General features: G+C 35.7%; 1 protein-coding gene across 6 annotated transcripts in view; it reads left to right on the top strand.

The window, feature by feature from the left end:
* Nucleotides 1–22774, top strand: part of gli2a (GLI family zinc finger 2a) — an 80218-nt gene that overhangs the window by 8293 nt on the left and 49151 nt on the right. For 3 of the 6 annotated variants that reach the window (XM_058786877.1, XM_058786879.1, XM_058786881.1), the window contains exon 2: nt 6443–6564. In XM_058786877.1, coding sequence (XP_058642860.1) covers nt 6450–6564 — 115 coding nt within the window. In that variant the 5' untranslated portion in view covers nt 6443–6449. Of the gene's footprint in view, nt 1–4985; nt 5128–6422; nt 6565–22774 lie in introns of those variants that run through there. The other 3 variants (XM_058786880.1, XM_058786878.1, XM_058786882.1) reach the window with 3 other exon arrangements.

Genomic DNA, 22774 nt, shown 5'->3' with positions numbered 1-22774 from the left:
GTCTACAGTTAGGCTAATGAACTATATTACTTGCATTTTTATTCTGATCACTATTAATTAAGAATTGGCTGTTCAAATTATTTATTAAAATTAAACAGCAAATTTAATTCAAATAATATGAATAAATAAATAATAAATTGAACATTATTTTATCGTATTGCTTTTTTTTTTTTGCAATTTTATAAAAGCAAAACACGCTTGAGCTCATGCACCGCAGTGATTTTATTTAAATATGACAAGAAAATATATAATAAATAAAAGAATAAAAAGTTAAAATAAAGGTTAAGAAGAATATAAAGTTTAAAATAAACACAGAAAATAATTAATAGAGGGAAAGTAATACAAAAATCAAATTAGTACTTCATTTAGGATTGTATTTGTTTTATGAAGTTATTTCTTTATTTATTTTCATTTCTGCAGGTTTAGGCCTCCACAGTTATTGACTAATTGAAAAAAAAAGAAAAAAAAAGAATGGTTTTAACCATTGTTAAAATACATTGGCTGTTTAAAAACACGCATAATCACAAAAACAGCCATGTGCTGGTTGTGCGGTTGGCATTCATAATGTTTCTTTAGCCCAAATGATATTTACCCGTAATGATACAGAACACCCTCAAGCTGCCGAGCCAAACTGTACAATAAAATACGTCCCATTCAGTAAGTTAGCTGCTAATTACGTTGAAACTACATTACACCACAACTATAATTGCCTTCACAAGCGTGTAATTAACATTTGTGTCTGTTTCTTTCTGGGAGGACAGACGGAGGGATGACAGCTGGGCCTGTAGCGAGAAAGCGCTAACTACCCATTTGGTTTAGTGACCCGAGCAAATGGTGTGCAGAGAGAGCAAATTCTTTCCTGAGATCTGTGATGTGACATGCAACAGCTGCACTACACTCTGTTAAAGTATCCTCTCAGTAAGCCTCACCTTATTTATAAACACTTGTAATATAAACACAGCTCTCATAACGATTTAATTAGGTGCACAAACATATACAACTACATTCTCAGCACACTCAACAGAGCTTCGCTTTGACCCTCGCTGAGGCGCTTTCTTAAACGATAGACTTGGTTGTAAAGTCAACATCTGTTTCAGATTTTTAGGAGGACAAAGAGATCAACCACAGGATATTGCATATATGCAGGGGTTTAGGGGTTGGGGGGGATGGGTAAGGTCATCCTTTGGTCTTTCAGACGTTTTCCTTGCTGTTCAGCGGGGTATATCTGCATGCCAACTCTTCGGGTCTGTCAGTGTTCAGAGGAGGGTGTTGTAGTTCTGCTGATTTGCTCTGAAACATCTGACCTCTGTGCTCATTCATATTCATGGTGGTTATGAAGATCAATAGTGAGAGATTCTGAATGTGTCATTGAGTTTGTGCAGGATTGTTAAAACAAGCTCATTCATACATACTTATGAACAGTAAACATCAAAGAAAAATGAAGATGGTAAATGTGAAAATGGTTTGCTTGGCATTCAAACAGTGGAGAGCAAGAATGCAAGCACATTTAGTTTAGAAAATAATGAAAATAGTACATTTTGAGTCATGCTTCAACGATAAGGCTTCATTGGGTGTTTTAGAATGGCATAAAATATTGTTTGTAAAAAGCATTTTAGCTTTAAATGACCGAGATCGGTATTCCCAAGATTTTTTTTTTCTCTTCTGATTTTTTTTTTTATTTTATTTTTTAAATGTAGCATGCATTATGTGATAACCTTTTACAATTTAAAAAAAAAAAAAAAAAGGTTTTACTAAAAGCATCATAATTTAGCAATTTTTATCAGTCATAAAAGCACAATTATTGTTCTAATATAAAATGTACTTTCATATTACCATTCAAAAGTTTGTGGTCTGTAAGAATTTTTAAAAAGAAAAGAAAAGAAAAATGTTTTGGAATTTTCTCACCAAAACTGCATTAATTTGATCAAAAGTACAGTAAAAACAGCAATACTGTGAAATATTATTATGATTTAAAATAACTGTTTTGTATTTTAATATATTTTCAAAATGTTATTTCTGTAATAAAAAAGCAGAGCTGAATGCTCAAGAAACATTTGTTATCAATGTTAAACAGTTGTGCTGCTTAATAGTTTTGTGGAAACTACGATATAGGCCCATTTTTTTCAGGATTCTTTGATTAGAAAGAATATAATTATACATTATAAATGTCCATTACTGTCACTTTTGATCAATTTAATGCATCATTGCCAAATAAAAGTATGCATATCTTATGTATGCATATCAATAAATTTAAAGATGACATACCGTAATAGAAAGGTGTTGTAGTTTGTTACAAGTCTTCACTCAAAACTGATGTAATGAGTGATGTAATTATAGCTCAGTGGGAGTAATTAGCAGAGTGATCCCATTATAATATAGAGAAAGCAATTAGTAATTTATTATTGATGACCATTTTAAAGTCGCTTGCCTGACCCTGTTGACCTCATGACATTAGATGCACTTCATGTTTGTAATGTTATCCATGTTAACACTTTCCACATGCAAACAGACACTGAACACACACAAACAATCTTGTCTAATCACTTAGAAATTAGTTCTTTTGAATACAATTCACACTTGCATTTATGACTGCACAGAGGTGATTTATGGTTTAATGCAAAAGATAAGGTGCCAAAGATGACTAGAGAGATCTTCAAATAAGAGGAAGTTTGCATTCCATTGTGTTGTGTGAGGCAAGCCGTAACACAGTTGAAAAGGAATGAGCCTCCAAACCAAACAAGCTCATGTCATTAGCATACAGAAAGTGTTTATTTGTTAATTTAGCTGTTTATTTATGTATCTATCCTGTGGTTTGTTTTTCTGCTAAGAGCTTATGATGCTATCGGAGTGTGCTTCTAGAATTGCACTCATCACTTATTGATAGAAAATGTTCAGCTGTATAAGACGGTACATGGTGTTTCTTCAGCCTCCATTTGATTGTTCAGAAGGGCCACAGGGTTTTCTCTCTCATTATCGCTGGTTTTTGTCGACCTGTCCTTTTTTTCACCCTCCCAGTCCTGTGGGGTGGATGGTCTTTTTTTCACACCTGTTGCTTCCTTTCAGACTGATTACAGGCACTGAAAGAAGCAGTCAAAGCTGCCTGTCATGTATTCAGGGGAAAAAATGAAGAAAAGTTCATGGAGCTTCCTGGAAGAAAAACACTTTTGACACTTTGGGAGTCCACATAATTGCTGGTGTTAAGTAGTTGGTGTAATTGCATTCCTCAAATTGGAGGGAAAGTTGCATGAAGATAAAGTGGATTGTGTCCAGCTTTATTGCTTGACTTCACCCGCCTTTGTCAAACTATCGGCTGGAAGGAAATCGAATTTACAACAAGTATAAAGTGAATCAAATGTCCTCCTTCGGCTCTTCCCTTACAGCACACTTTTGTGGAATTGTTCAGTTCTAATCATTATCTGTGACGGAGAATTTGTTAAGGTGGTCTACGCGGTCAATCCGTGAGCAGGAGTGTTCAAAGGGGGGATTTTGTGAACGGTCACGACTGAACTTTCTGGCCCAGCAGTAGGTGGAGTAATGCGGTAGGGGGTGGCTATGGAGGATTAGCCCAACAAGCCTGCGTGGTATCACACCCCTCTGTCATGCGGACCTGAGATTCTGATCCTTTTCACACGCTGCATTTGTCAAAGCAGCCACGCAGAAGAACAGAGTAGCTTTCTTGTCGTTTTTCACCCTCGCCGCCACCTGTCCACTCGGTTATGCACACCTGTACTGTCAGATCTTCTCGTCAAAGGGTCAGAGTTTGGCTTAGACAGACCTCGACAAGTAAAGAGTAACGTGGGGGTCTTATATTTTGGCTATGCAAATCAGTTGGTAGAATTTTGACCATTTTGGGATGGTTAGCCTTAGCTTTAGAACCACCAACAGCCTGCCATAGATTAGTGCACAATTTTCATAATTTAGTTAAAAGTTGAATAGATTTTATTTATTTTAAGTGAAATTGCATATACATATATACATATATATATATATATATATATATATATATATATATATATATATATATATATATATATATACATATACATATATATACACACACACACACACCATTCAAAAGTTTTGGGTATTTTATTTATTTTTTAAAGAAATTAATACTTTTGTTCAGCAAGGATTCATTAAAGTGATCAAAAGTGACAGTAAAGACATTTATAATGTTACAAAAGATATCCGTTTTAAATAAATGTTGTTCTTTTGAACTTTCTATTTGTCAAAGAATCCTGAAAAAATATTATGATTTACAGAAAATTAAGCAGCACAGCTGTTTTTAACATTGATAATAGTAAGAAATGTTACATAAGAAATACATGTTAAAATAGAAAACCGTTTGTAATTTGTGCAATTTGTAAAAATACTTCAGTTTTACTGTATTTTTTGTTCAAATAAATGCAGCCTTGGCGAGCATAAGAGACTTCTTTCAAAAACATAAAAAAAAAAAAATTTGTACAGACCCCAAATTTTTTAATGACATTGGCTTGATTATTTATATAATCGTTTATGTATTATATCGGCTTTGCTCTCTAGATATTGGTAACAAGAAATTTTACGATGCATGTTATTGGAATAATTAATTTTCATCTTTGACAGGTATTTATGAGTCATTGTTACTGTGCGTCGATTCCAAGGCAGATTTGGCTGCAGTAATAGGTGTTCCTGGCAAATGAAGATGACCAGTGCCAGTAATAGCATGTTTGTGTTTGATTAATGTCATCAAAAGTGATTCAGTTCATTTAACATTCTCTTTTAACAATCGTGCTAATGATATGGAACAAGAAAAACCTTAAGTCCTGGGAGGTGGTTTCCATAAGAGACATATAGAAATGTCCCAGTTGTTATAATTGGCCTGTGTACATTTGATGACTTCACAAGCAACATTAGGAGGCCTCATTATTAATGTATAAATGAATCCTTTGACATCTACAATGTTTAGTTACATCTCCAAAGGAAAGTATGAAGAGGTGTCAGTGAGACAGGATGGCAAATGTACCCTCTTGGCTAACAAGCACTGAGACAGATGCTGGCCAACTCCAACAGTCCACCTCTAATCGGCTTACCTTGGCAAAGGGATGTTTGACTGGCACAAGAAAAGGCTGATGAATGTGGCCACAGGTACTCTTACAGGATGCTGAACATAAGAAAATTATATTTTGGATTAGCATGTAGAAACAACATTCAAAAGGTCAAAAGTAAAGCATCATTTAGTTTGCATGCATAATTTTCCTTTTGCAGCACACTAATATGCTTATTTTCCCTAATCGCTGCTTATGGTATGAATTTTTTTTTTTTTTTTTTTGTGAAGGAAAATATAAAGTTTATGAAAATGTGAGTTCTTTATCACATAGTTGTAAATGTATTTTTTATTTAAAGTTTTATCTCACAATTTTCCAATTTTCATTTTTAATGGGCTTCCAAATAGCTGTTTGATTATGGGAAAAACATTTATACAATTCATCTAAAAAGAAAAAGAAAATAAATGTAAAATTTGAAAAAAAATGGATAAAAATAACAGATAAATAATGTAAAAAATGTAATATCAAAAAATATGTAATATCAATATGCACTTCCACAAGCTACTAAAACTATTAAACAACTATAGAGGTTCGAATCAACACAAAACAGAATGCTGCTCAATAATTTTATCTCAATCTTGTTTTCATGATCGTCTTACTGTAAGTCTAAATCATAATTGAAAACAAAATTTGATTAATCACCCAGCTCTTCAATCTATTCAACATTTAGTTGTTTAACTACAGTTTGTGTTACATAATATGAGTGTTGATGTGAAAATGATTGTTGCCCTATTTATTTAAACTAATTCTGAGTACATTATAATTTGCAAAGTGTATTAAACATACTTGTTCATTTGCTGAAGAACAAACAACATGGGCAGCCACAATCTGAGACTGAATGGCCTCAGTTTGGACCTCTTTTCAATCCTAAACCGCTCGCTGTTTGCTCTGAACCAAGGATAATCTTGTAGGTTACACAAAGTTAAACAAGCGGCGTGCTGCCAAGTCATCTGCCTTCAGCACAGGCACTTGAGCACTCTGACAGAGCTGCCATAGAGGAGGTTCTCCGCACGCTCTCTGCTTTGTCTCTTCTGGTAACATGGCATTTCTACAACGGCTCCTCTAAGCTCTCAAAATAAACAGACAAGTCATGAGACAGGGAAGAGGGAAACGAAGGATTTTTCTTTAGAATTGTAGTTTATATAATGGAAACATTTGTGTCACACCGTCCGATTGCCATTTGGAAGATTTCATGCATTTTTAGGACTTTGGAGGGAAGGAATAGTATTGTCAATGTCCAGTTGTGACACCTCTTTTTGTCTGCAACCTATTGCTGCATGTTTCATCTGTTTGTGTGACTGGCACGATTAAAGCTCAAATAATGCTAAAAATCAGTTGCTGTTTTTGTCTTTCAGGCTCATCATGGAGACCACGAGTCCCACCACAACAGAAAAGAAGGAATGCAAGGGGTCAGGCCTGGATGGCAGTAGTTTCTCAGATCTTCCTAAAAAGCCCTCACCGACCACAGCATCCCGAGGTACGGTAATCTCAAATGGAAAATTGCCCACTACGTTAGTTAAAAAAACAAGGCAATGCACCTTTAAATTACTTTCTTTCCTACCCGGGTTTATTGCATAAGGACCATTTATAGTTTAACTTGAGGTTTTTGTGGCTTTTTCTATTTGTTTAAGTTGTCCGGCCAGGTTTAGCTTGTTGGCACAACTCATTTAGCCCCTGGTGGTAGATGCCGAAACTACAGCATAGGGCTGTGAACTCCATTGACCAGGATTGTTTGAGAACCTGTTTAGAGTACTATTTATTACAATATCATTAATATTTTTAATTAGCTTTTATTTTGATATTTTCTGTTTTCATTTTAATTTTAGTTTATTCTGTTTAGATTGCCTTTATTTTGTTTTAATTTTACTTCAACCTAAACTTGACAACATTTTGTAATTTTTATTTAATATTTATATTTGATATTTAGCACAATTTTAGTATAATTTTATTAATAATTACACTGTTTTAGAAACCATTATTATTATTTAATTTGATATGCCTAGTAGTTTCAATTGTTGTAGATATTAAAAATATTTAAAATTATAATTAAAAGCAATTTTGACATTTTGCAAAAATAAATTTATTAAAGTTAATTTTCAATAATAAAGGGATAGTTCACCCAAAAATGATAACTCTGTCATTAATTGCTCACCCTCATGTCATTTCAAACCCATAAAGATCTTTGGTCATCTTCGGAACACAAATTAAGATATTTTTGATGAAATCCGAAAGCATTCTGACCTTGCATAGACAGCAACGCAACTGACCTGTTCAAGGCCCAGAAAGGTAGTTAGGACATTGTTAAAATAGTCCATGTGACATCAGTGGTTCAACCTTCATTTAATGAAGCTACGAGAATACTCTTTGTGCGGAAAGAAAACAAAAATAACAACTTTATTCAACAATTTCTTCTCTTCCTTGTCAGTCTTCAACGCGCATTTACAAGAGTACCATGAGTTATGGCGTTCTGAAAAGTTCTCATATTCATAGAATGAAGGTTGAACCACTGATGTCACATGGACTATTTTAATGATGTCCTTACTACCTTTCTGGGCCTTGAATGTGACCGTTCCTTTGTCGGCTATGCAGGGTCAGAGAGCTCTTGGATTTAATCCAAAATACCTTAATTTGTGTTCCGAAGATGAACGAAGGTCTTACGGGTTTGGAATGACATGAGGGTGAGTAATTAATGACAGAATTTTCATTTTTAGATTATGCTGTATTATAAAAGACATCTGAGATGCATATATGTAAATGTATTGGACCGGTTTGCTCATGTATGTATCGCTTGTTGACTCAAAGATACGAAAGAAAGAATGCAGAGAATGGACGAGAGGCTGTACATGTTTAAAAGATGTCAGTGAATGTGTGATGAAAACCCTTCTCTAACTAGGTTGAAAGACCTTGTTCTTACCTCCAGAGTATAAATGTTATAAATTTCTTAAAGCTTCAGGGAGAGCAGTGGACTGCGCTGTCCATCTGACAAACATGAAGATGGTGAAAGACCTTTGAAATGCTAATGACCTGCTCATATTATGGTATCTTACTGTTTAATGAGGGGTTTGGTGGCCTGCCATAAGAAAGCAATGATCATAAATTGTTTAAGACAAAGGAGAAATAGGGCATCGGTGTGCCCAGTCTTTGTAAGGGTGTTATATTTTGTCTCAGTGTATGTTGTTGTGGGATATAATGAATGTTAAAGGAGTTCATTTGCATATTTAGAAACTTGAAAAGTATAATGAAAGCAAATACTCAAGGAATAGTAATTTATTTTGTGTTTTATTGTTTATTAGTTTTTGGCTAAGGCTTTTGAATACAAACCTCAATGATAGTGAAGGACCTTGTTCTCACCACTGGAGACCAGAAGTTATGTATTACTAATCATGGCTGTCCGAGCTTGTTAGCATCATGGTTTTTGGCCGCCGGGGTCTGTGCTGAGATGGTAATGTAGTTTTTCATTGTATGACATACTTTAATAGTGTTGGGTGACACCAATAGAGTTTGTTGGCCTGCCAGAGAAATAAAGATAATAATTTTTTGAGAGTCGTCTTTGATATTATGATCGTCTTTTTCATAATGCATTCTGGTTATTGTTGTCAATGCAATTTTGTGTTGCGTCATACCCACATAACATGAATAAATCAACAAATGTGCATTATGCATACTTCATTTTATGTATGTATGTATTGTCCGATAACGCCTATCAGTTGGATAATTATTACCTCTGTAGTTGTTGTTTTTTTTTTCTCCGTTTTATCTTTAATGAAAAATCGTATTAACTGGAATACTAATTAAAAAAAATACAAAGTATTAAAGGAATGATTCACCAAAAAAATGTATAATTTAGTCACCAGTTAACTTGATCATGCGATAAGTATCGATGCCCAATTCTTGAACAAATGATTCTTATTAGTCTGATCTTTTCAATGAATCATTGATCCACTACAAAACTGGTCTGAATGATTCAAAACATACTTCACCTTTTCTTGAGTTTCTCCAACTTACTTACTCATGTACATCCTGTACATCTATGAGCATTTAACAGGCCACTTTTAAGAACATAAATTTCATTTTGAATGCATAAGGCATGAAATAGAGTGCACAATATTGTACGAGCAGCTTAAATTTTGCTTTTGAGTCATTTTTGAATCCTAAAAGCTCCCGTCCCCATTTTTATTGTAATTGCACTGAAAAAAAAAATGAGCAGTACATTCCTTAAAAAGTCTGCTTTTGTGTTCAACAGAAGAAAGTCAGTCATACAGGTTTGGAACAACATGACGGAAACTAACCCTTAAACTCTGAAAAGCAATTAATTAATTCAACAAATGCAATATATGAAGAAATGCTTAGTTATTCTGTAAAAACAGTAGAGCAGTTACCCACATGCTCAAAGTCCTGTCTCTGGAGATCTGCCTCGCTGCATGGTTTATTTCAAACCCTGCCTGTGATTGCCAATGAATCTGAAGACTTGGATTCTCTCATTCAAGTGAGTTTGACTAGAGTTTGAAGATCTGAACCCTGCAGGGTGATAGATCCCCATGAGCAGGGCTCAACTTATTTAAAGCATTTCTGAGCTATTCAATACCTTTTGTTTCGTCTCACTTTTATGTCTATTTACAGCTTTTGTTCAGACTTTTATGGAGCAGAATTTGTTTTATAGAGGTCAGTTTAGTGGTTACAGGGGATCTGCAGGATTTATTAGCTGCACGGTCCAACTTTTGTTCAGTACCTAAACAACGTGTGCTCGGTGTAGGTACATGACACAGAGCAGGAATGAGGAAAGGTGTCAGTGTTTCAAAGGAAAATCTGCAAAGAAATTCCTCCAACCACAACACATTCTTTCCCACCAGTTCAGGCCAAATTTTAAACCGGAGTTCTCAAATTTAATTTGTCCTGACATGATCCCAACGCAAGTCGGTTCGCTTGGCTGCATTTATTTGATCACAATACAACTAAAACTTTAATATTGTGAAAAATGAAAATAATGTTTTTCTATTTTAATTTACAGTATTTTAATATATTTTAACATGTAATTTATTCCTGTGATGGCAAAGCTGAATTGTCAGCAGCCGTTACTCCAGTCTTAAGTGTCACATGATCCTTCAGAAATCATTTTTAATATGCTGATTTGGTGCTCAAGTAACACACTTTTTATTAACACTTTAATATTTTTGTGCAAACAGTGATGCATTTTTTTTTTTCAAGATGTTATCCCGCCCCCTGCCCTGTGACATTACTAGTTCCTGGTTCGATATAAGCAGGCGGAGTTTTCCAGCCCAGGATCACCTTTTTTACATTAGTGAAATCACACAGAACAGTTCTAGATTGGTCTCCAGCACCATGTCAGAGAAAAAGAGGTATTTCTTTATCCCTCCTGAGTAGGTCTCCGTAGAGACGGTGAAGAATGGGTAGAGAGGCTGGGTGGGAGGAGCAGAGAGCAGTACAGCGGGCAGCCCAGGGGAGAGAGGCAATGCACCAGGGGTCAAGCCACTGGCAGAGAAAAATGTGGCTTAAAAAGCTGCTCCATCCACAGCCCACTCTAAAGGGACAGCCACTAATCTTCCTGAGAAAGGGATTTATTCTTTCTTTTTTTCTTTTTTTTTTCTCCGCCTTGCCTTTCTGTTTCTCTAAATGAGGCCCTTCCGCTGCAGTGGCTTTTCTGGTCCAGAGAAAGGGGATCTCTGACAGGATAGCATGAGCAGGCCACATTTATATTGGTGTTGTAGGTTTTTTATCTTACATTTACCGATTTGTAATGTCTTAGAAGTACAGTAAGTTTTGTGACTGTTCTTTTTTCTATACAATTCTCCAAAATGATGAAAAAACAACTTAAAAATATTGTAAAATAGTTTTTAGATTTACCACAACTTTGTGTGATGAAATTCAAGTCATTACTCTGTGCCTCTCACCGATGCTACTTTGTTCATTCCTGAAGTGAACTTTGACCTGTATGGTGATTAGATTCCCTTTTTTGGATTGCCGCCTTGAACTTGAGAACAAAGTTGTCCAGAGTTGTGGTGCTTTTCGTCCAATGTGCAGCCGGCTTTACTCAGTGATGTTTGGTCTTTATATATGCTAAAACCATTGGCATCACAACTATTGACAATGTCAAAACGCTGCCATGAGCTAAACCAGTGCAAACCCTACAAATAGTTACTCTTTGTATTGGTTTTGAAACTACCTCAGTCAATACTGACCCCACCATTGCCCGACACCCGAGAAGTCATGCAGGCAGCTTACAGGAAGGCCTATTGACTGCAGTCTAATTTTTTTCTTCCTGTCAGATGTATGACCGCCCACTATCTGGAACTGACTGCAGTCTTTGCAGAAGATTGATATCATTTTAGAGTGGGAAATACTTTCATTTCAGCTTCCCAAAAGGTGCCCAAAACGGTGTAAAAGCACCTAGCCTCGATCCTACTTTGGCAAGAAAAACAAGGAGATCATTTTATTGCTGTCGGTGCATAGTTTGCTTCATATTTCTTTCCATTTTGTTCGCTTCCAGTCGTGCTCTTGTACTCGCTGCTCGTTCGGTCCGTGTGGAAACAAGCTCTTTCACCAGCGGTTAAGGGGATTTGTGCAAAGTTTCCTTCATGTGGCTTTTATAAACAGTTAAGTAAATGGCTTTCCAAGATCCCCCTGCTCTCCCCATCTTAAATTTCACATGGGGGACTGACCAGCCCCAAAGGGGGATTTAAAGATTAGATATGGTAAGTGAAAGCAGGGGGATGTCTTGATTTTGTTTTTTTGGAGAGTCCACAGGCTTTTGATTGTGGCGTAAAGTCTACTTGAAAAACATGAGATTCCGATCAAGAAGTTGAAGAAGTAGCTCCGTTCCCTTCTTCACTCATTAAAGAAAGTAAAAGTCAGAGAAGTTGTGCCCTACATACGGAACGAGACTGGAAAGAGGAAGTCCAGTGCACTTTTCCCTTTTTTGAGTTTGCTTGAATTCGGTCACATGGGTTTTAGTCTTTTTATTTTTCGACAGTTTGATGTTAAAAATGTCTGGTGTATTTCGAACATTAGTGTGCTTGAAAATAAAGAATAATATATGTGTACTGTTAACATCTGAGTTCTGAGGAATATTTAAAGTGTTCTGAAAGTACTACTTCTTTTAAAATGCGCTCTTATGCATCGCAAACTTCGCGTGAGAGAAGATTGACTATTACAAGGGCAAAGACAAACTCATTTTGACCCATTTCTCAGATGTTGTATCTGCCAGACATAACGCGTTGACAAAGATACAATGCATAACTGACTAAGAAATGAAAGAATGTGCCTCTGATATTACTTTAATGCTGGAAGGCTCTACCCTTGCTTCAAAGCCCCTTGTTAAAAGTCAAAAAGAGGGAGCTTTAGGCAACGTCTGTGCACATAAATCTCTCCATACTGGAGACATCTACACACACGGGGTCCAAAGACAACATGTTACATTCCAGGCCGTTTACAAGCAGTGGGAGACGAGTAAGGAGCAATATATGGATGCTTCGGGGGATTAGCCCACTCCCCTGCTCGTTCCCTATTCGTCTCTGCCTCCTTTTTTCTCCTTTTTTTTTTTTTTTTTTTTTTTTACAGCGTGCCATTCCCAGCATGCACCGTTTAGTCCTAACTTCAAACTCTGAAATAATTCCGTCCTTTTTATGTTTCCTTGTGTGGATTCAAAGGCTGTGGAGACTCGCTATCACACAGGTGTTTTGGTGGCCCCTTTACTGTGAATGAAAGATCAGGCTATATATATATATATATATATATATATATATATATATATATATATATATATATATATATATATATATATATATATATATATATATATATATATATATATATATATATATATATATATATATATACACACACACACACACATACATACATACACATACATACAGGGTATCTGGCTTGGGCTCAGGCAGCATGCGGTGAAATGTAGTGTCCAGTGAACAGACACATCTGGACTGTCGTTAATGAAAACAGGGTGTGAACCTCTACCCACACACAATCCTGAGCCAGACCCGCAGCCCAATGAAGCATGACAGGAAGAGAATGTCTGAAGTCTTCCAGACATCTACGCAGGATAAACAAAGGCAATATTCACTTCATAACACTCCTTCATCATTTACAGTACAAAAAGAATATGCAAGCTGTTTTTTTAGTTGCTTAATGATACAAAAAGCCCTTTTTAAGGATTTGTAATGATGCATTCTTTTTATTTAGGTTTAGATGCAGCTCATAGTACAGGCATTTAGAGATGCATAAAATATTATGCAGCATATTCATTGATATTTAATTGATCATAGCTATTTTCTCTATTTTTACATTACCTATTTTAAAGTTATTGTTTAACAACAAATAATTTAATAACATTGTTAACTGTAATCTTTGTAAAATTAGTTTTCATAATTGTGTGATGACTGAATGCATTTGAAGTATTTTAAATTTGTTTTTAAAGTGGATTTTAGTTTTTAGTTTTTCTTTTTTTTTTTCATTTATATAAAATAGCATATTTTAATATCAGGTGTTTATCAGTTATTGCCCTTTTTTTTACCTTACGACATTACAATGTACAATATTAGATCATACAGTTCCTAAAAAGATCATTGAATAGTGTTAAATTATTCAATATACTTTTTTCTATATGATATGTTATAATGTTGTAATAAATAAATGTACTTGTAGCATTTAAAATGTTACTAATATTGATTTTAGTTCATTTCATTTATATAAAAAAGTAGAGAATTTCAATATCAGGCATTTACCAGTTATTTCCCTTGACAAAAAAAAACAAAACATTTCCCTACAGGAACAGTACTATAGTGAGTATGCTCTTTAAAAAAAATAATAATAATAATTCCTCTTACACTAATGTTGTAACTTGTAGTTGCTGCCAGGCTTCTTTCCATTCAGTTGACTGTGAGAAGTGTTAGCTATGGTAACCAAGAGGGGCGGAGCTTAACAAAGTGTCAGTTAGCACTCTTCAAGCCTTTATCAAGCAGATCAAGAAGCATTTAACTAGTTTTTCAGAATGCTCAGCGTTGTAGGAGGTCAGCACAGAAATGTATGTTAAATATAATATCTAGAAGGATATTTATTACTACAGTTAAATGCACAGCTGCAGAGCCTCTGTAATATGCTTCTTTCCAGGAAACAAATTCCCACAGATTGGCGGTTGGTGTGTCAGCAGGTTGTCCTGCGTTGAAGACAGACGGAGGGGGGGCCGACAGTAGTAGTCATTACTGGACACACTCCAAGGACAGGGCCTAGACGCGCTATAGTAAACTGTGCGACCAGCAAAATAAGCAACGGGGGTTGACTGTGTAAATGCAGTCGGTCAAGTGATAACAAACAGAGGAATCCTCCGACCGCTGGTGGACAGACAGTCGCACAGAAGCATGATGCAGCTCCTTTCACCATTCAATGAAGTACTGAATGTCAGTGGACAGTAGCCCTGTCGTACTCTTACTTGGATAGTTGATTCAAGCCAGTACTGTATCAACACAGTTCTATGCTGTCTTCTGTGTGCCTTTGATAAGGATGACGGTTACCTACTGATGGAGCTGGGCTATTAATATAGGATGTTATAATAACTGGATCTTGGTTGCTCTTTTCCATGCAATTACAATAAATGGTGACTGAAGCCTTCAATCTTAAAGATGCAAAGGACCATAAAACTATCCCAAAAAAAAAAGTGATCCATAACACTCATATGGTAAATTCAAAGTTGTTCTGAAATCATAATTTAGCTTTTGTTTAGAAACCGACTGAAATTGAAAGGGTTAGTTCACCCAAAAATGAAAATACTGTTGTTAATTCAGGTCGTTCCAAACCCGTAAGACCTTCGTTCATCTTCGGAACACGGATTAAGAGATTTTTGATGAAATCCAAGAACTTTCTGACCCTCCATAGACAGCAACGCAACTTACAAGGCTCAGAAAGGTAGTAAGGACATTGTTAAAATATTCCATGTGACATCAGTGGTTCAACCTTAAATATACAAAAATAACTATAAAACAATAATAATGACTTTATTCTTCCGTGTCAGTCTTCGATGCACGTTCATAGTTGCTGTCTATGCAGGGTCAGAAAGCTCTCGGATTTCATCAAAAATATCTTCATTTGTGTTCCAAAGATGAACAAAGCTCTTACGCGTTTGGAATGACGTGATGTTGTGTAATTTTCATTTTTGTTCTTTATTCTGTAATAGTCTTCCCCTCCCCCCACTGCAACCACTTGCATCATTGAGCCAGTGATTTGACCTTGAGAACCATATCAGTCTGATTCATAAATAAAGCACTCATACTAATCTTGTTAACCAGATCAACGAATTCACTGAAAAGATATGACTCACAAGAAAGGTTGGTTCACAAACCAGACAGCTATTTCTCTCTTGAACTTTCAGCTCTCAATGAATGAATCAAAAGGAGAGCTAGGATGGATGAGAGAAATTTGTGAATAACAAAATTAAACTTAAAAATGAGTCTGGTTTTAGAAGACACAGTATAGCGTTTTTACCACTTTTATGATATTTCTAATGTGATTTTGTGTCCTTTTTGAAGAATGGTTCATCATAACTGTATGGAAAAGAGTGACCAGATCAGTCTTGAAAATATTAGTGCTGTCAATCGATTAAAAAAAATTAACTAATCGCGATTAATCCCACCTAACATTAACATTTTAAATATACTTTTATATTGCAATAATTTCATATTCAATCTTCAAATTAATGTACAAACAACATAAAGACAGTATATTTTTTTTAATGTTTGTTTAATGGCATCTTTTTTTATGACTGAAGGACAGTATCACTGACACCAATACTACTGATTTCTCTATAAAACTGCCCTTCGGACTGTAGCCTATAGACTATAGCAATATACTGTATAGCCATTCAACATTAGAGTATAATTGAGAGCTATCAATTTTAACATTTATTAGACTTAAAAAAAATAACTTCTAATTTAAGTGAACTTAAAACAATATACACACAAACCCATTATAATAAATGTCATATTTACCTGTGCCCTTCAGCAGAAATATACAGAAATTTAAATTGAAGTTATCAAACACTAAATTCTAAGTTAAATACAGATGAATCCTTAAAGCTATAAAAGTTATTGATTTCCTCTTTTTTTTCTTTTGTCCTGTAACTAACAGACATCACAGCAGCTGGTTATTAGGTTATTTTGGCTGTGTTATTTCTTTAAGAGCTGCCGTTGCTGAACATGGCGCGGATCTGACACGCATCATATTTTCTCTCAACTCTTCACCTTTTCTGACCCTCTTCAGGTCTTAAAGTCTCTATTAATGAGCTGACGAGTTGAATCGAGTGCATTAGATGAGGGAGACAGTGCTGGGCTGCTCCAGGACACTTTTGAAAACCATTTTAGAGACATGTTCATAAATGTGACTCATATAAAATATATTACATGCATGCACAGTTTTAAGGCAGCTTTAATCGCCTTTTTGGTAACTTCATGACTTAACTGACCGCGACATTGCATGCACGTAGTTTATTTCCTGCTTTGATATGAAAGAATACAGGCCTGCGGCCAACGCCTTTGTGCGTACGACAGAAGAGCACGAGGCGTGAGCCCAGTACCGTTTCCGCGCCGTTTCGTTTGACTCGCGCCTGGCGCTGAAGTGAAGTGGAGCGCGCGTCTGAAACGTCTCCCGTTTGATGCGGTCGAAAAGACGTTATGTAACTGAATAAATGCACTTCTTGTCAAGAGAAAAAGTGACAGAAGCAGCAGTTTTGAGTGGGGTGGCCAACCGTAGCCCCGCCCCTGCGTTAATTGCGTTAAATATTTTTAACGCGTTAAACTGAAAAAAATCATCGCCTGCGTTAACGCGCTAATTTTGACACCACTAGAAAATATCATGTGTTCTACGAGAGTGAATAAATGATGACAGAACCATTCCTTTTAGACTAAAACTCCAAAGAAGCCAAAGTTTTTCAAAGAGAAGACAAATCAGAAATGTCTGCTGTGCACTTTTCTTCGTTTGTAAAAAGAAATTTGAAGCCTTACGTGGGGCTTGCCATGTTAGCTAGCTGGCTCTTTGAATTTCCGTCTTGCAGATCTGTTTGATTTGCAGAACAAGTGCCCATAAACCTGCTGGTCAAAGTGTCAGGGAAAATAGTGTTAAGAAAATAATACATGGATGGCTATTTGCTCAGATTTGCTGAAGCATTGGTCTCTGGAGGAAGTCACAGGATGTACAGTATCATATATACCGCTCACTCCTCTCCTTCTGTGTGGCCTGTGGGCAGCAAGGAAAAGCTGCCAGAGACCAAAATCTTTTGGAATTTTGAAAGCTTGTACATGGGAAATGGAATCAAAATGTTTCCTTACTCATTTGCTTCTTATAAAAGCCAGCTCACACTGCTGGCAGCGGCGCACAGTCTCAATCATTCTTAAAACAATTTTCCCAAAATAAGTCTGGCTGATGTTAAGAGAAGAAGTGGAAAAAAAGTGGAAAATGGACACAATTTCCAAATGAAATCCATGCCATCGGAATACTTATTCGGCTGGAACCACCGCCTACACACCCAAATGGTTGAGAGAGCAGGTTTTTGGTCATGCGAAGTCCAAGTTCAAGGTCCATCTTATTCTCGAGGTATAAATCGGTGTGAATTTGAACTCCGTTGTGGCTTAGGTAATTTCCCACAATGTAAACTATGCATTCTTGGTTTGTGCTTCAAAGAGAAAAAAGGTCATCCCAAGGCACCAGCAGATACGGACTTGTTCCCAGGCCCAGTGTTCCCTCTAACCCTCCTCCTCCTGGAGCCGAGTGGTTTAACGTGGATCCAGTAGGATAGTATCTTATCTTTGACTCAGACGGCATGATGGAATAAACAAGACCTGCACTTGACATGTCGTGGCATGGAGCCATGTAGGTATCAACACAAGTATGAAAGATCCAAAAGTAACAGGAAGCAGAGTAATTCTCAAACATTTCAGCATGGAATTACAGTGAATTATGGAATTTAAAGGTTTGTAGAAGAGAAAGTATCTTTATGGAGAGATCAAACTTGACAGTATTTAGACTGCCCTTTTTCAGATATTTTTTTTTCCTCATCGATTTATTAATGAATGAATGAATTTATTTTTTCATTATTATAATTTTTTTTGTATTTATTTATTTAGTTAAATATAATTTTTTTTTTTTATTCATCAAAGAATCCTGAATGGCTGTGGAAAATTCAGCTTTGCATCACAGGAATAAGTTACAATTTAAAATATATGAAAATAGAAAACATTTATTTTAAATTGTAATATTTTCAAATATTACTATTTTTACTGTATTTTTTGATCAAATAAATGGAGTCATTCAAATATCTACTTTTGAATGGTAATGCATTAACCTTTAATTTTTTAATAGTTTATTTTGATCAATTTTATTGATTAGTTATTGCAATCCCACAGCGTATATTTTGTAAATTCTCATCACTTAAATAAATGTTTACTAATGTTTTTGTTGTCTACAGTTGTACTGTACTGGAGATGAGAGAACAAAGAATATTACTGTTTTTTCCGTTTTGTTCCCCCCTTATGTTTCTGTAACGTTCAGTTAATTCGTTATGTGTATTCATTAGCCCTACGCTGGTGTTTGGGACATTTAGCAGTCTGCTCCAGGTAACGTTTTCTTCTGTCAAGCGAGTCTCGCCCTGCTGGCAGCGACATAGAGGCGTCTGGAGCCAGAGGGAGCTGTGCTGGCTCTGCCAAGAGCAGGAGGCGAAAAAGGAACATAGTTTTATCCACACAACCCACCACTTCACAGCATAAACATCATTGCCTTTACAATACCATTGTTTGCGCAGCCACAAAATAGCTAAATGGATTGAGAGCAGTGTTGACTGAGACCTTGTCACTGACAGACTGAATTGTAGTGTTGGACCAGAGTGTAAATATGCTCTCTCTTATCTAATTTAAGCAGTCAGCGAATACCGCAGGCATACAGACCAGGCCTCCATTGTGTCATCGCACGGATATAATCCAGAAGTGTTTTGATTTGCCTTCAAGGCTGATGATGGATTTCTATGGGAAATTATTTAACAAAGCAAAGCAAGTTCCTGAGACTTCATTTGAACTTCAAACTCCAAAGGAATGTTATCATATCTGCATATATTTATTTGTTTATTTATTTATTTATTGCTTGCTGGCTTGCTATCAGTTGATATTGGATATTTTTTCTTTAAAAAAAAAAAAACATTATGATGGTGTAGTGGCTAAATTAATTTGTAGCATTTACAATTGCAGGTTGTAGTTTTGTTTCATCAATATAAAATATAGAATTTTAATAATGGCCATTTATATTTATTTATTCAGTATTTTATAAGATTTTTCTGACTATGAGCAATTCATTTTTTATATCGAACAACAGATACCTATTCAACCTTTATATTTGTCTGGCCTGAAAGGGTTCAATTTAAAGCAGTACAATTTGAGTGTACTGTTATCAGAGGCTATATTTGGTAATGCATGGAAAATGAATCGGAATAAGGCATGTCTGAAATATGTTATTGCAGGTGTGGTCATGCTAACTGTTGAAATGGAGCCTGCATATCCCCCCTAAATAGACCTTGTGTTCTCGTCTGTTTGTGTAGCCCAGTTCTGACACCTCAAGAGGCTTATAGCTGGCAGGTTGTCAAATTCTGAGACGCTGTAATTGGCTATAACTGCTAATGATAATGTGCTCAGACAGAAGAATATTCAGTGTGACACATTCCCATTTTCAGTCCACTCTATCTGTCTATCTATCTATCGTTCTATCTATCATTCTATCTATCGTATCGTTCTGTCTATCATTCTATCGTTCTGTCATTCTGACCTTCTATCATTTATCTAACGTTCTATCTGTCTATCTATCCATCTATCATTCTATCTATCTATCATTCTGTATATCGTTCTATAGTTCTATCTTTCGTTCTGTTCTATCATTCTATCTTTCGTTCTGTCTGTTTTCTATGTATTGTTCTGTGTATCATTCTATCTATCTTTCTATCGTTCTATCTATCATCATGAAATGAATTAGCGACATCCCACAGGATGTTCATTCATTCTATTCATCTGTTGTTCTACCTGTTTATCCATCTGGCCATTCATCCAACGTTCTATCTATCCATCCATCATCATTCATTCTGTCCATCTATCTTAATTCTATCTAATTAATGCTTCTACTTTCCATTCATTGTCCATTCTATATGTCCTTCACATTCCTCCATCTATCTGTTTTTCTGTCCATCTGTCTAGCTGTCTGTATATTGTTCTATCTATCTATCTGTCTGTCTGTCTATCTGTTGCTCTATTGTTCTATCTATCGTTCTGTCTATCATTTCGTTTTCTCCATCTATTGCTCCAACAGTCCATCCATCGTTCCATCCATCGCATTCATCTGTCATTCATTGCATTCTGTCATTTCTCATTCGATTTATCCGTCTATCGTTCATTCTGTCGTTCTTTCTCTAAACTTCATCCCCTGTACCGTGTACCCATGTCATGTCCGCTCACTGTAACTGAGACTTTAACAGTCCAGAAACAAACACTGATGCAGGAGCACCATCTGATAATCATTGAAGGATCAGCTCGTGGATGTGAATACATCTGTGGCACATGTGTATCTTCATCAAGGCGGCGGCAACTGTTAAACTTCAATGCCCTTTGAGATTACTTTGTGAGAGAGGAGAACAGCTTTTTAATCAAATTTCTCAGTAAAGCATGGTTCTGTTTTACGCCACCGTTTCTATCACAACAGAAGTTAGAAAGCCAGATGTTTATATTGTGTGTGTGGATGTGCTACTCTAATTGCCATCTCTGTTTACATTTGTAAACACATTCTTCTGTGGGACATGAAAAAAGATATGTTGAGGTATGTTTTTGTTCAAACCGTGAAAATCAGTGGGATCCAAACCTATTGTACCTCACTGACTTTCATTGTATGTTCGACAAAAACAGTCATATAGGTTTGGAACGACATGACTGTGAGTAAATGATGATTTTTGGATGAACTCTACTGTTAAAACACAAAAGAAATTAAGGCAAAAGTTGACACACCCTCCTTAGCAAACTCTAAATGGAAAACAGGAACATTTTGAGGCACTTTGATTACTGTCTAAATATCTTTGTAAGAGAAAACTTCTGGTAGTCATTTAGATTTTTGGCCTGCTGACAAAAGCTGATGCAGAACAAAAGGTTCATCAAAGACATCATGAGCGATGAATGCAAAATTTGGGTTCCATGTTTTAAGATGCATTAAAAAAAAATGAGGCTCATGTGCTGCCCTGCAGGAAAAATCCTTAGTCGGGAGCCAGTCTCCATATGATTAATTTTATTCTGTTAAATAACCTGGTGTTGAATTTTGTTACTTTAGATGCTATATAACAGGCAGGCCGAACCGTTTCATTGTGACTTACTGGCTGAGGGCACAGCAAACTTTTCCATCCCTTATTCTGTCATCCCTCAATAGTGTAATTTTACCTGTCACTAATTATCAAATTAAGGTGTCTAAAGTGACACCCCTCTCTATTATGTGTTAATGACCTGCCTCTTAGCTCAGACAGAGTGTATTGTATTGCTCTTCCTGGCTGTCAGGCTGTGACCAGTGGCTTTTAGTCTCCACTTGTTTTAAGTATTCACAACACATATCTTGAATCTTGTCTTCTCTTTCTTTTCCTTGAGCTAATTGCTGACAATTATCAATCCTCATTTTACTCCATCGTTTCTATGACCACAGGTAATGAGAACTGAGTAATTCAGGCAGGTCGGTGCTCTTGAGTGGGTGCAGACTTTAACAATTAAATGAATCTTGTTCTGAAAGATGTTCTGATAGTTGTGATTGTCAGTTTTATCTGTAGGTGTAAGGTTTGACCATAAACATACAGATTAAAGCTCTCTTATAGGCTTCTACAGGTGAACCTCATGCAGACCTGCAACAAATCATTACGAAATTTACCACAAAATATTTTTTTTTTTACATGAATTTTGTGCATGAATCCAAATTTTTAGGGCTGTTGAATTTTTTATATTTTCTTGACTATTAAACACAATTCGTTCTCATTACCGTAATGTATACAGGTATTTCACTTGTTCTTAAAATACAACAACGAAAGCCGGTAATTATTTGTTGTTGTTATTCTTTTAGGCTTCCATTTAAATTGATTTTAGATTTAGTACTTAAACACTTGTTTCAATTAGTTGCAACTCGCAAAAGCAAGATTTCAAATTTTTTGTCTAATTGTTTCATTTTAAGTTTTTCATCTAATATGTATATTTTATTATATTTTAGCTTTATTTTAATTAACAAATTTTTTCTTTATAGTTTTACTGCTACTAGTACATATAAATGTTTTGTTGTTTAAAATATGATGTAATTGGGTTTTGTAGTTTTTGTAGTATTTATGTGAATTTTTAGCATTGTGATCATGAAAATTGGGCAGATGATGCGGTTAGTTGATATAGTGTAATCATTAACCCACTTACAGTGGGGCAAAAAAGTATTTAGTCAGCCACCAATTGTGCAAGTTCTCCCACTTAAAAAGATGAGAGAGGCCTGTAATTTTCATCATAGGTATACCTCAACTATGAGAGACAAAATGAGAAAAAAATCCAGAAAATCACATTGTAGGATTTTTAAAGAATTTATTTGCAAATTATGGTGGAAAATAAGTATTTGGTCAATAACAAAATTAC

The sequence above is a fragment of the Onychostoma macrolepis genome, chromosome 09 (assembly GCF_012432095.1).
Source record: "Onychostoma macrolepis isolate SWU-2019 chromosome 09, ASM1243209v1, whole genome shotgun sequence".
Classification (NCBI taxonomy): domain Eukaryota; kingdom Metazoa; phylum Chordata; class Actinopteri; order Cypriniformes; family Cyprinidae; genus Onychostoma; species Onychostoma macrolepis.
Note: the sequence above shows the minus strand (reverse complement) of the source record. Positions and strands in the feature narration are given on the sequence as shown.